The 14,400-nt window shown below is 27.8% G+C and overlaps 2 protein-coding genes across 2 annotated transcripts in view; one reads left to right on the forward strand and one right to left on the reverse strand.

Annotated features, from left to right (window-relative positions):
- The window catches only part of LOC113378847, a 138,774-nt gene that overhangs the window by 110,926 nt on the left and 13,448 nt on the right, over positions 1–14,400 (reverse strand). The window contains exon 2 of the mRNA XM_026619465.1: positions 10,796–10,895. The gene's annotated coding sequence lies outside the window, so the exon portion shown is untranslated. The remainder of the gene's footprint in view (positions 1–10,795; positions 10,896–14,400) is intronic.
- The window catches only part of LOC113375130 (scavenger receptor class B member 1-like), a 64,020-nt gene that overhangs the window by 28,862 nt on the left and 20,758 nt on the right, over positions 1–14,400 (forward strand). The window contains exons 2-3 of the mRNA XM_026615078.1: positions 12,024–12,115; positions 13,305–13,465. Of these exons, the coding sequence (XP_026470863.1) occupies positions 12,024–12,115; positions 13,305–13,465 (253 nt within the window). The remainder of the gene's footprint in view (positions 1–12,023; positions 12,116–13,304; positions 13,466–14,400) is intronic.

Below are 14,400 nucleotides of genomic sequence, written 5' to 3' on the forward strand. Positions count from 1 at the left end.
TAAAGTAGTAATAAGATTTTTTTTTATAAAATACGAGTATAAGCATATTTATAAATATATAAGCAAACGCATTCATCACTTTCACAATTTCTTCAGCAATCCCTCACATTTTTACGAGGTTTTATCACGTAAAAATAATTTTAACTAATATTGCTAAATTAGAAATTAAAATAGGCTTTTTTAAACATTTAGATCATTGTTGATCATTATCTTAATTGATTAATATTAAATGATCAAATCAGTCACATTTTTAAATTATCACGCGATGTGCATAAAATAAGTCGATATTAATAAATTCAATATTATTTAAAAATATAGATAATACAGTAACATAATAATATTAAAAAATCACCATCATATCATCATAAAAAAAAATTCGCATTATTTTTGTGCGAAAATATTACTGTCTAAAAAGCAACCCATATGACTTAGTTCTTAAGAATTAAATAAAAATTATGTTAATAAATAAAAATCAAAAATACTAACAGTAAAAATTTTGGATTTGAAGTTAAAATATAAAAATACCATGTGAAGTGACTATGGTATATAACAAACTGATGTAATTGAAAAGGGGGTTGTATTATGTACTAATATTCTGGTCAAATTCCAACTCAAAATGAGAAAAAAATAGTGCAAATTTTTAAGTTTATTTTGTAGTTTAAAGAATAATTTTGCTAACAGAGGACACATTGCATACTCTGATCCATCTGATCTAGTGCAATAAGGGATACATGTATGTGAAAAATATGAATATCAAAAGCTGCGTTGCGATTTTATTTTAATTTTTAAATACATATAAAATACAAAATTGTGATATGACAATGTATTTTCCACACATTTGGAAGAACTTCAGAAGTCATGATGTTAGAGTTGTACTATACTATGAAAAGGTTGATGGCAATAAATGCATTGACACAATGAGGCGAATAGGTGAGAAAAATTTGCTAACTGATTAATAGCAATTGAACTGTCAGTTGGTCGTAATTTGATATTTTGTAATTATTGGTGCATGGTATCGTGCCTTAATGCAAATTGCTGGAACTTTCCGTACCAAAAATTAAAATCTTTTAAAAAGCTGTACAATTTTGAAATTGTTGAAATTTTTTTTTTTTAAATTTGAACTTTATTCATATTATGAAAATTTATAATAAGCTGCTTTATAATAGCTGCTTTAAAGACAAAATATCGAAACGCGTAAGCGCCGTGTCGCTGTCTAACGTGTAAACATTGTCACGAAACCCATAGATTGTCACTATAAAATATCTGATAATTTGATATGTCTAATGATCATTTTTGACCGACAAATGGCATTTTTTTCCTTTTTTACAAATATTTTATCAGTTTTTCATCTCGTTTTTCATTCACATTAATCCCTCCACAAGTTGTTTTTTATTAGACTATTTAATAATTAAGCGCTTCCAAATAATATCATGGTATATAAAATAGTAGCTTAATAAAATAAAGTCTTAAAGTTTTAAATGAGAATCGAATGTTTTTTGAATTATTCAAATCGGTTGAACCGTGTTCTCAAAATCGTCGACGAAACGCATACACACACTTGCCGCCAAAATGTTCATAAACCTTTCAAACGTAAAGATATGCAAAAAATTTCATTTTCGGTTTTTTGCGATTACTATAACTTACCCTATACTACGGGAAGTAGGGTTTTGATCAACATTAAATTTGTAATTCACATTTAATGTTGTATTCAAATATGAGCTGATCTTCTACGAAAAATGCACAGAAGAATATTGTTCGGACGTATTTTAGTTTTATTATATTGGCCGTGAAGGTGACAATCTTCATGGCATTGAGCTTTTACACGGAATAGTTGCTACCCCTGGTAGAGGGGGTAGCGGTGAGTTTAATAGGACTAATTGTACAAATCTAAAAGTAAAGTAGATAATAAATAAATATATCTTCTTTCACTATAACTTAGTTACAAATCATATATCTTGTCTTCGAATATGCGTTGTAACCCTATTTACAAAATATTTCGTAAAAGATCTATGATGAAAAGTATGTGTTATCATTCGGACTATTTGATTTCCGGATAGACATCTTTTTGCTAATAACACGTATTGTGGGTAACACACATTTGACCGCTGAGAAATGCAAAACAATATGTGACAAAGACGCGGTACGGGCGATTCATTCCAGTCGAACATCCCGTTGTGCGAAATGCGAAAAAAATAGATATGAAACATTTTGGCGCTTTAGTTAAGCGACAAGCTTTCGCGGAGACGGGGGTCACTTATTACTGACCATAAAAAGCGTTAAGGAAAACTGATAATAAAATTTAATTTATCTCAAACATTATGTGGATTTTTTAACTTCCCGCAGTTACATTTAAAATTGGAATAAAAACAACCGTGAAAACCAATATCAAATGTGAATTTAAAATTTCCAACTGGATAAATTTTTACATCTAAATCAATTACATAAAACTAAATTATAATTTGTTTACGAGAAAATTATAAATATGTAGACCCAAAAGCAAGTGTAAGTTTGGCGTAGTGATGAATTGCAAATGATATATGCAGCGTGACATAATAAAAACTGTAAAATGTGTATCAGATATCATCTGAACAAGACATATAGTTATAAAGGAATTTTTAATAAAGTTGTTAAGTCAAGATAATCAAATATTGGTACAAGATGAATAACAGATTTTTAAGTAAGAAAATTTTATATTTTAATTAAATAGTATCATTTCAAATGTAATTTGATAAACAGCTCAAAAATTTTGAAGATCCGGCAGTGTTTGAAATTATAGTAACATTATTTTATAACAAAACTAAATTGAGTAAATGAGCCTTTATATTCAATTTAATTATAATTTTTATGTTCAAATATGCATGTTCTTTCATTTATTTATAACTAATATAGCTCACAATACTTTGTATTATTTAAGTAAATAAATAATATTAGAATTTTATCATAACTACTTTATAGTTTTTTTTAAAAATCTTGCATAATTACTTACATTAATTAATTTAATATGAAAAGTAGTGTGATGTATCCTAATATATTATGTGAACAGGTGTGAATGATTTAAAATATGGAATAAGTTGTGCTGTTGTGCATGGTATCGTGCCTTAAGGCAAATTGCTGAAACTTACCGTATCATAATTTAAAATATAAAAACTTTGAAATTTTTGGGAAACTTTGAAAAAATTAGATTTTTGAGAAATTTGAGTCTAACGGGTTAAACATTACAAATTTTTGTATTGAACCCATATAAATGTAAATCAAAGTAATTATCAATAAAATCTTGATTAAATATCTTATAATTCCATACGCATATGTCTAATGATCATAATGACTGCCAAAGGATTTTGTTTAATTTTTTTATTGGATCTCCGAAACCGCTGGACATGTTCTACCAAAAATATAATCACTACTACTTTACGTCTTTTTATGTTTTTCGAATCATTAAAATCGGACTCTTAAACTGAATCGGTTCTCTCAAAAACTGAATTAGTATTTTTGGCACTTTTTTCTCGTATCTTTGAAATGACTGGATCTGTCTTGGCCCAGTATTATCCAGTGCGTCTCGCCCATCAATAGGAATCGAATGTTGTTTGAATCATTCAAATCAAATATGCTAATAAAAAATATGTTCAGAAGGTTTTTAAACGTAAAGATTTCATTTTCAATTTTTTTATACTATAACTTAACCTACGGTTAGTTAAAAATGTTGAGAACTAATGACTTATACGCAATTAGAAAGATATTTCTAATTCAGGGAAACCTATATTCTATCTAGTATTACTATGCAAAATTTTTAGATGTATCAGACGTGAGGAATGTCACTTCGAATTGGAATAAATGCATCATCTCGATATTCCAATTTCGTAAAAAATATCATTTATGACGTCAATTAATGTTAACTTAAATCGCCAATTAAAGTAAATTTAGGAATTTCCAGATATACTAAGAGCTCATAAGGAAATACAACAACCGTTCATTTTAATATTGAATAATAACGTAGGATATTGAAGCGACCTTGCAAATTGAATGAATGAATGAACGATTTGTTCTTGCACGCGCAGAAGTTGCATTATCGCAAGAAATTAGTTCATTTGCATAGTACGCTGAATTAAATAATGCTTTTTCATATAATTTAATAGTATTTCTGGTTTGGTTTATCCGTACATAAAATGTATGTGGGCATGCGTATTTGGAATTTACTAAAACTGAAAATTCTTAATTTTCAATAATGGGATGAAACACCTATCGCAATACGTTTAATGGTATTGACATACCATTCCACTTCTGGTAATTTTTAAGTATAATTTTTGTCTCTAGTACTTTTACTTATTAATATTTGAATCGCAATCAGAAAACATTTATTTCTTAATTTTTAAAACTCCAGTATTAGCAAGGTAGCCATACATCGCTAAACGAGGCTATCTTTACATGCAATTATTGGGGTTAGGAGAAGATGGCTAGGAAATTGGTTAGGTATTGAATTTAAAAAGTATGTTTTTTTTACTAAAAATAAAACCACACATTTAAAAATAATAAAAAAATGTAAATAACAAAACGGTAATGCCGGAACAGTTCCAGATGGCCACTAGAGTCCCGGATTTTTCTAAAAGCAATATTTGTCCCGGATTTAGATGTTTTGTCTTGGATTGTCTCTGGTTTTCAAAAAGTATAAGCTTAAAACGAATCTTTGCAATTTCTTGATAAAAAAATTACAACTTCCCAACACATGTCTTAAAATAAAAAATGCAATGATACAAAAACAATACGTTATGATAAACTAGAAAATTGCGGAATGCAACATCCCAAAGGCGGGCTGTAATAGCATCTCAAATATCATTTTTAATTTTACATAAATTATAAAAATGTACTTTTTGACTGCTTGGCACAAGTGTTAATTTTTAGTAAGTTAATTATGAAGATATTGAATAGAATTTTGCACAAGGATGAAAGGCTTTGAATAAAATAGAGCAAAAAATATAAGATACAATTTAACATATCACCGAATAATGAAGTTCTTACTAATCGTCTGAAATTTCTATTTGAAAATTTGGGGTTATATTATTACCGCTTTTTAGTTTATTATAAACATAAATTCTACTGTTTGTCAGTTTCCCATACAGAAAGAAGTAAATAAAAACATCCTGAGCTAATAATAAATAAATGATTAATCATTTTCAATTTACAATTTACATACTTAATTTCAATTTACATCGCTTTAGCGAGTTCTTGCAACGCGTCACCAAAAGAATCATTAATTAAAGTGCAACAAAATTTCTGTTATTTATCATAGAGCTATTTATATAATATAGTACTGCATCTATTACAATTTTTAGATTACCATAATATTTTCATCAATAAATGTAAATATACAAGGATAATTTATAACAACGGAAAAATTCCACCATAATGAAATAAAAATAAAAATAAAGTGCATGACTTAATATTCTGCCATCGTTTTAATTACGAGATCGCAGTAATATAACTAATAAAAGTATTGGTATTATTATTCAAAATTATTCCATAAATTAGACAACAAAACCACAAGTAAACACTGGATATAGTTTTATTTATTTCAGAAGCCATTCATTTTTCTTGCAGATTCATTACTAATTTAAATACAACAGAGTGCGTGCAATCAAAATGCGGAATTAACGCTGCTTTTCAAAAATTATAATGCAACCATAAAAATATTATCACTATTCCTAATTACTTATTTACATTTATATGCAAAGACGTCACAGAATGGTTTCATTAGTGCGTTTTTATATAAATTGACCAAGACTAATAATCAAAGACTTAAATTATATAATTAATCGAATGTTCAAAGCTGTAAAACTATTATAAATTTTATTTGCATTTTTCTCGAATGTAATTATGATATTCTATCTCATGGGCATAATTACATAATAATTAAATTATAATAGTTTAATAGCTTGATTATTACTAAGTATTTAAATTAATTTAATTTGCTTAGTAATTTACAAAAACAATTAAGATCAAGAAGATTCTTTACGTATGAACACAAAAATGACTCCATTAAATTTACTTTAATTTGTATCCGAAACTTTGGTAGACATTTTATTATAAAATTGATAAGAAAATAATAAAAGCTTATAAAATAAAAATTCACAAGATTAACGATACACGAACAAATGATATGTACATAATTATAAATACATTTTCTAGAAAATAAAATCAAGCTATTCTTGTTTGGTATGTTTTATTGCTCAATAGAGATGAATTTTTTGAGATTAGGAATTCGATCCTTTAGGATTATGTTCTTGCGTCTTGCGTCTTGCGTCAACTGATATTTTTCGCGTTTGAGCAGCAATCAGAACTTATAAGAATCCTATGAGGCTTTGGGATGATACTTCGTAGCTAAGTAGCTTTTTAGAAGGTAACCTATGGTTTAGTTATATTTTTATTATTGGAATTTTTTTAATACTGATGATTTGTCATTTAAAGCAGCAATTCTAGACTTAATTCCCACTTATAACAGCATGATGTCAAGCAGTAACATAGTGTAACGATTGACTTGAGATAGATAGATTTGTTTCCAAGAGAAAATAGCCCTTTCCCGGAATTTTCGCATCAAATTCAAATAAATAAACTCTAATAATAAAATTATATCAATTATCGATAGGTCAACCTTTAGGTTGTCTTCAATAAAGATTCGTTAAGGCAAAGTATCATCACAATTGCTCATAAAACTATCAGATTCTAATTGCTGATTTTAATTAATAAAAATGTACGATATCCAATGTTATTTTCCATTATTTTGATACTGCAGCATTTGATAAACATGATTCGGTATACATTTATTTCTCATTATACATTTATGTAAATTAATGCAATAAAATAATAATTATGAATATGCATGTATCAATGTTCGAGATTTGGTTAACTAATTGGCCTAATAAAATAAAAAATGTAACATTAAATTATTTAACTGCTCATAAAATTACAGCATAAATATATAGTATTGCTCTAGATAAAACTGATTTCCGTTACGCTCGAATAATACGTGTGTTAATTTTTAATAATAATAATAATTATTAATTATCAAATCATTTCGGCTTCTGCATATATACTGATACTGATACTTCGACATCTTTGTTAGCAATAGTTCGTTTACGTAAACACGTAATAATTGTGCAATAAAAATTAAAAATAAATAAATAAAAAGTGATTTGTTAACATTTACATATGTTTATTTTTATATGCAAAAACTTGTCTACGTGTTTTCTGACATGTGTTGAGATTTGATACATGAATATGATACACCAATTTCTATTCACATTTTAACAAGGGCTTTGTGATCGAATCGAAGGAGAACGGGTTATGCATTATCGAGACGTAGTTTAACAAAAATTAACAACATTTCGTAATATTTCTCACTTAATTTTGTGATTTTATAAAATGTGTATGAGATAAATTTATCGGGAAAGGGCTATTATCATTAAGATATAATTTATCATTAAATCAAATCTAAAACAAAAATTTTTTGGTAATAATCAAAATCGATTGTTATTAAAACTCTGTGCAAACGAGCAAAAATTTCTGTAGAATATCTCACGAATATTTTAAGCAAAGTATGTATTTAAAGAACGTATTACTCAATATGTTTATAAAAATCATGGACGTGTCTTCAAATTTACAAATTTATATCTGAATGTCAGAATGATTATATTTATGCATTCGCATGCAATGAATACAGCTTTTATTTTAATTATTGTCTAACAAGTAGAACCTCTGGGGGGTTTACTCTTACTCTTCTGGAATTTTGATGAAACTTCGCATAGTGATAGAGTTTATAATCAACCCGAATACTTTAAAATATTATAAGTCTATGAGAAGTGGTTCAATTATAAAAATTAACTTTGAAAAATATACCACAATTCCCTAAAAATATGTTTTTTAAGAAAAACGACTAACACTGATGTAATAACTATGAAACAAAGAAAATATTTACAATTTAAAATATATCATTGGCTCCTAATGTAACTCATTAATAATCGATATTCAATATTTTTATAATACATACATATTTCTAGCCTAAAACAGTTTTATTAGGTAGTTTAAAGAATTTATAAAATTTTACTAAATGCAATTGGTTCGGAAAAAAAATATCTTCTATAAGTTCTAAATTAAGTTTCTGTTTATTTAAACATTTTGCATTCGTATATAGGTCTACGTGACCTATCACGATCTGATATCGACATAGTTTATGTGGCCCTTGATCTAATTTCAATCGGAATTTTGAAGTGTGTATCCAATAAAAACTAATAAAAATTCAATAATAAACAATTTTAGCTGTATTACATGTTTTACTGTAAATAAGTAGTTCAAAACTTAGATAACTGGAAATATTAAATTCAAGGCACTATTCCCAATCTGAACATTGGCGTTCTTTATCGTTCGTTTCTCATTTTTTCGGATGCTGAGTTACACTTAACAAATTGCATTGAATTTCCATAAATAAAAAGCAAAAACAGTATAGGATTATGATTTAATATTTTGCATAAATATTATGGTCTAACCTACAACAACAATGCGCAACAAGTAAAAGTTAAAGCTCAAGTTTTTCTATAAATGCAGATGCTGTTAATTATTTGCACTGTGATACGTAACATCATTAAAATAATAAATAATTTCAATTCTTTAGAAAACAAATGCAAAATTATTAATTAAATTTGCGTCATTGTTATTAATCAATTACACTATTACGGTAACGAGAAAAACACACCTATTTATTGCTATTTATATTGCTGAATATGTTAATAACTGTATAAATAAATTGTTCTGAATTATTCTATATATAATAATTAATCAAATCATATATGAGGTTGAACATCGTAATGAGGATTGCCATAATATTATTGTTATAATAATAAACACAGATTATGGGCTATATAATATGCTTTATCTGCAATTATTAAACAAATTTTTATAATTTCTATATTTAACCTCGTCGATAACGTATTATTTAAAATCAACAAGAAATAATAATTTAAATGGCACGCGATCGAAAAATTAAAAAACTTTTAAGCTCGATTCGCAATTGGTATCTATCGTAGATTAAATTTCCCAATTTTTTTCAAATTTTTGAAACTTTGGAAAAAAAATAATCTGACTAACAAGGACCTCAATTTTACCCTTCTGGGATTTTGATAAAACTTCGCATGGCAATAGAGTTAATAGTCAAACTGAACATCTTAAAATATTATAGGCCTAGAAAAGGCGGTTTCTTTCTAAAACTTAATTAAAGTTTTAAAAATCGGCCGCACGCCATATATTCGTGCTTACAATGTTCCATATCAATGCGTAGTTAAATATTGCAATAAATATTTATAACTATTAACTAATTAAATATATTTGTATTAATAATTCGTTTAATAACGGTAACAATAAAAAATAGTTTTTTTTAATACCTTAGCTAAACAAAATAAATGGCAACGTATCGATGTTCGTATTTTATACCACATAAGTAAAGCTCGAAGCATTTATTTCAAGAAATTTTAAACTAGTGGGGTGCATGGCATCGTGCCTTAAGGCAAATTGCTGGAATTGAAAATCTTGGTACGAAACCCAAAAAAATTCACACGAAATGTTTACACAATATTCAAATCTCTATAAAATAACTGATAACTTGATGTGTATGTCCAATAAACATTTTTGACCGCCAAATGGCATTTTTTTAAATTATTTTTATTGAGAGTCCATAAACGCTGGACCTGCCTTACCAAAAATTCAATCAGTTCATTTTGTCAATACAAGTAAAATGTTTTTTGAATTATTAAAATCGAAAGCTCCGTTCTCCTAAAAACTGAATTCCCGTTTTTTGGCACTTTTTGCCCGGTATCTTCAGAACGGCTAGACCTGCCTTCCCCAAAAACTAATCAGCACGCCTCCTTAGCAATACAAATTGAATGTTTTTTGAATATTCAAATCGGTGATCCCGAAATCGTCGACGAACATTTGTATCTGCACACACACACACACATCAATTTTTTCTAAGGTATGCCAAGATGTTCAAAAACCTTTGAAACGTAAAGATATATATAAATTTTCATTTTAATTTTTTTGCGGTTACTATAACTTACCCTACGGGAAGGTAATAAATATGGTGACGTTACTAGTCAATTAAGCGCTTTATTTATTTATAATATAATCGTTCGTACTATTAATGGTATTCATTAAAAAAATCTCAATCGCTTTAATCGATCGTTTCGACTTTGATGAATATATAAACCAGCTTTCTTACTCAATTCTCTCAAAAGCAAATTTTCGCAACACGCGCGCAGACAATGCGACAAGCCCCAAGCTCATGGTCAAGTTGAAGGTTTGGAAAATCCCAAAATTATATTTATTTCTTTCGTCGATTGCGGTCAAAAAACTTCCTGGATCAACAAGCGTACGAGTATGCAAATTCTGTTTACCAATGAGATACTACGCTATACAATTTTTATGAGAAATATTGGTTTATTCGAGTTCTCTATCGATATATATTTATAAACAAGATAAATGACAGATTTCCATTACTTGCAAAAATGTACTAATTAATGTAGAAGTAATTTCATCCTGAATTATTATTGCCATTATGAAAATATTTAGTATAGTGCAATATGAAGCACTCGTTGTTGCTATTTAATAACTTAATTAGAAATACACATACGTAATATTTTAGGTGGTAAGATAGAAAAATATTTATAAAACATATGTTTACTTGTACTTAAACAAGTAAATATTTTGTAGAACGTTTTCTAAAAATTGTAAAATAAATTATGAAAAAAATACTTTCCTTTTAACTCGATGTCTTCGAAATCAGTTTTTGGTCCTAATAGAGTTCAAGAGAGGTCAAGAAGAAGTTCCCAGATCACACAGAGATTTTTACTTTTTTTCTGTAATATAGAAAATATTTTATTATATTTGTCATAATATTTTCAATTATATATATATATATATATATATATATATATATATAAAGCAAGAGATTTTTCTTCAGATGGTGAAAAAATATAAAATTGTTCTTGGGCATCCATCCAGCAATCAAAAACAGTTTTATTGAAAGAAAATGTTTTTATTCAGAAAGCATACGTTTCGAGTCTTGATTTGACCCATCTTCAGTGCATACAAATAAATTTGAGAAAAAAAAAACAAAAACACACGAAATTGCACGAAAAAAATATGAAACAACAAATTGATAAAACGTCGAGTTATGTAAATTTTAAATAATTGTAAAATGAAAATAAATAATATATTTCATTATAAAAAAGCTTATTCCAAACGAACATGTTGTCAGCTTGGAGTATGTGTTACATGTAACACATACTCCAAGCTGACAACATGTTCGTCTTATCGTTCGTCAAATCTTTGCTTTTTATTCTTTGATGCTTCGCCCCACAAGAACTTACTCATATTATATACATATATATATATATATATATATATATATATACATATATATATATATATAATATATATATACGTGTGTGTGTGTGTGTGTGTGTAGAGTCTTGGATTTGTAAATATTTTGTAGAGCTTCCACTTTTCTTAAATATATTGATTGTTTAAATCTTATCAAGATCATGTTTCTCGACAGTTATCGTGAAAATGGAGTGTATCTATACCGAAACATCAACAGTAAATAAATAAAAAATGGATGTTTAAAAAACTTTTGTTTTTCTATTATTGTTTAGATTCTATGTTCGAAGTAATTATGCCTATTTGGTTCGAATAAGACCTTATACTAATTTAAGAATTACATATTTTTATTCAAACTTTGATATAATAGAATAAATTTTAATCTGAATTATGATTATGTTTTGCACAAATCGATATAATAAACCTTTCACTAAAATATTTCAAAGACACAAAGATATATAATTCAGCCAGCAAACTTTAATCTAAAAAAGGAACGATGAAAACTAATGACTTGTATCCTACAAATCACAGGATCTTTCAAGACCATTAGAATATCCTATATTATAAATTTTTTTTTCTTAAGTCATTTTTCTGATTGTTTGCAGGTGTATTTGTGATGATGGTGGCCGGCTTGATTGGCATAGGAACCGGTATCTTCATATTTTTGGCCCATCCTTATGACTTGATATTCAAATGGGTGAGTGGATCATGAAGTCGAATTCCTTTATATGGAATTTTCCAAAGCTTTATCTTATTATGTTAGAATATTGTACAAATTGCATTCGACTATTAAGCAAATTAACTTTTGTATCTGGACAGAGGGTTTATTAATTGCATTTTGGCATTTTTGATATATCTTAGTTGGGCGTTTCATTCAAAAACAACTATGTGAAATAATTCTCAATTTTTCAAACACAAGCTACAAAAAATATGATGCGCTTTATTTATGAAGTGGAGTTGAAAAAAAAATTAAATCCTGAGTGAAGAACAAAATTACTTTTAGAACGAAAGTATTCATAGAATTTTATATAAGTAATATATCTGAAGACACCACCTTATTAAATTTAGAAGCAGAATGTTTTATAAACAACGTGCATATATAAATATATTAGGGTGGGTCAATTTAAAATTCACTTAGGCACATATGATTTTCGGATTCTAGCAATCAAAATAAGATACTTTTTTGAAGAAACCATACCTCTAAAATAAATTCTGATATCCCGTGAATTAATTCAAAGATAAGGGATAAATTTTGAAAAACCTCTCGGGGGGGGGGGTGGTAACCTCACGGGCATAAGTGGAACGGCCTACCAAAGTTAGTGATGACCGGTCATACATTTGTAAACGATGGGGGCACTCTAAATGAATCAAAATATTTTTTTTTCAAATTTTAACCCTTATTTTTAAGTCAATGCACGGGATATCAGAATTCATTTTAGGGGTATGATTTCTTCAGCAAAGTACCTTATCTTAATGTCTAGTATACGAAAATCATGTGCCTAAGCGACTTTTATGGCCCATACAAATCAGCCCGCTCTATATAGATGTATATGTATATACACAAGTATTTGTATAATGTACGTATATATTACCCAAGGCCTTGTAAATTTTAGATCCATGTTTAATATATAGTGATAAAATAAATTATACACCTTCATGATTATTTATTATTTGGTTTATGACTCACAAACTTTACGGACTTATAAATTTGAATCACAAAAAACATTTACTTTTGAAGAAAATTATCATTTTATAATATGGGCCATGTGGTGAAACCTTTGGACTCGCAACCAAGGCTTCAGGTTCTATATCCATCTCGGACAGCTTAATATCTTATCTAATTTTGTATTTGAATTTTCTATTTTGTGTATTTGTATTTATTGCAGAAATCGATTTTATCCGATGGTAGTGAAAGCTTTGGAATGTGGAGTGATCCTCCAGTCGAACTTCGGGTTAAAATCTATATATTCAATGTTACAAATGCCGAAGCCTTTCTCAAGGGCGAAGAAAAAATGATGGTTGAAGAGGTCGGACCTTATATTTATATGTGAGTATAATACAAAACTAACCAGCCAATCCTTCCGTAAAATAGACTAATGTTATGGCAAGGCTATGTTACGTTGCGTTTTTCATATAAAGTAGTACTAAAAACTATCAAAACGCTACGTATTTAACCGCCAATTCTGCTGTATTGGTCGGTTTAAGATCAAACTTTAAGATTGGAGTCAAACAAAAACAGCAATTCGAGGATGCATTACCACAATTGGATAAGACGACCGTAGCCTTCTAAAAACTTTCGAAAACAAAAATTATATCACAGCTAGTTAGGACAATCTAAATGCCTTCTAATAGCGTTGTTACTTAAAAATAAGCAAAATAGCTCATAAAAACTTAAAGTTCTGATTGCTGGTAAATAAAAAAAAACATTCGAGTTACGATTGAACTATTTGGGATTATTTTTTATATAATTATTATATATTATTATCTAATGAGAGTAATTATTTTTCAACCGCCCGCTATATGTAAATTTGTTCTAACAAATTTTCCTAGACTTGAGAAGAAAAAATTAATCAATTCAAATTAAAAATTCTAATATCATTCGGCAGATTGAGTTGGGAATAATATTGATTAGCAATTCATGACGAAAATTTGTAGAGCATTGTCGTAGAGATCTTAACGTTAAGTATAAATCAACTGCTATGAATAATTAATACTAATTTATTACTATACCAGAGTACATATGCCAACATAGGTTAATTAGCTGAAATCTCAATAATAGTAGAATTATGTAAATCATTATGAATATACTTTAATAATAAGTATAAGTTAAGCAATTTTTGAATTATTTTCATGATTATATGATTGTTCTTCATTTTCGGCCATTTAACACCAAAATTCTGGTAATCGTAATAGCAAATCAGGATACCATTATACTCGGACGTCCAATCAATAGATTGGCACCCAAAAAATTTGCTGATGTTT

The sequence above is a fragment of the Ctenocephalides felis genome, unplaced genomic scaffold (genome assembly GCF_003426905.1).
Source record: "Ctenocephalides felis isolate EL2017-DRISC unplaced genomic scaffold, ASM342690v1 CF-g0.4_SCAFFOLD_01886, whole genome shotgun sequence".
Taxonomy (NCBI): domain Eukaryota; kingdom Metazoa; phylum Arthropoda; class Insecta; order Siphonaptera; family Pulicidae; genus Ctenocephalides; species Ctenocephalides felis.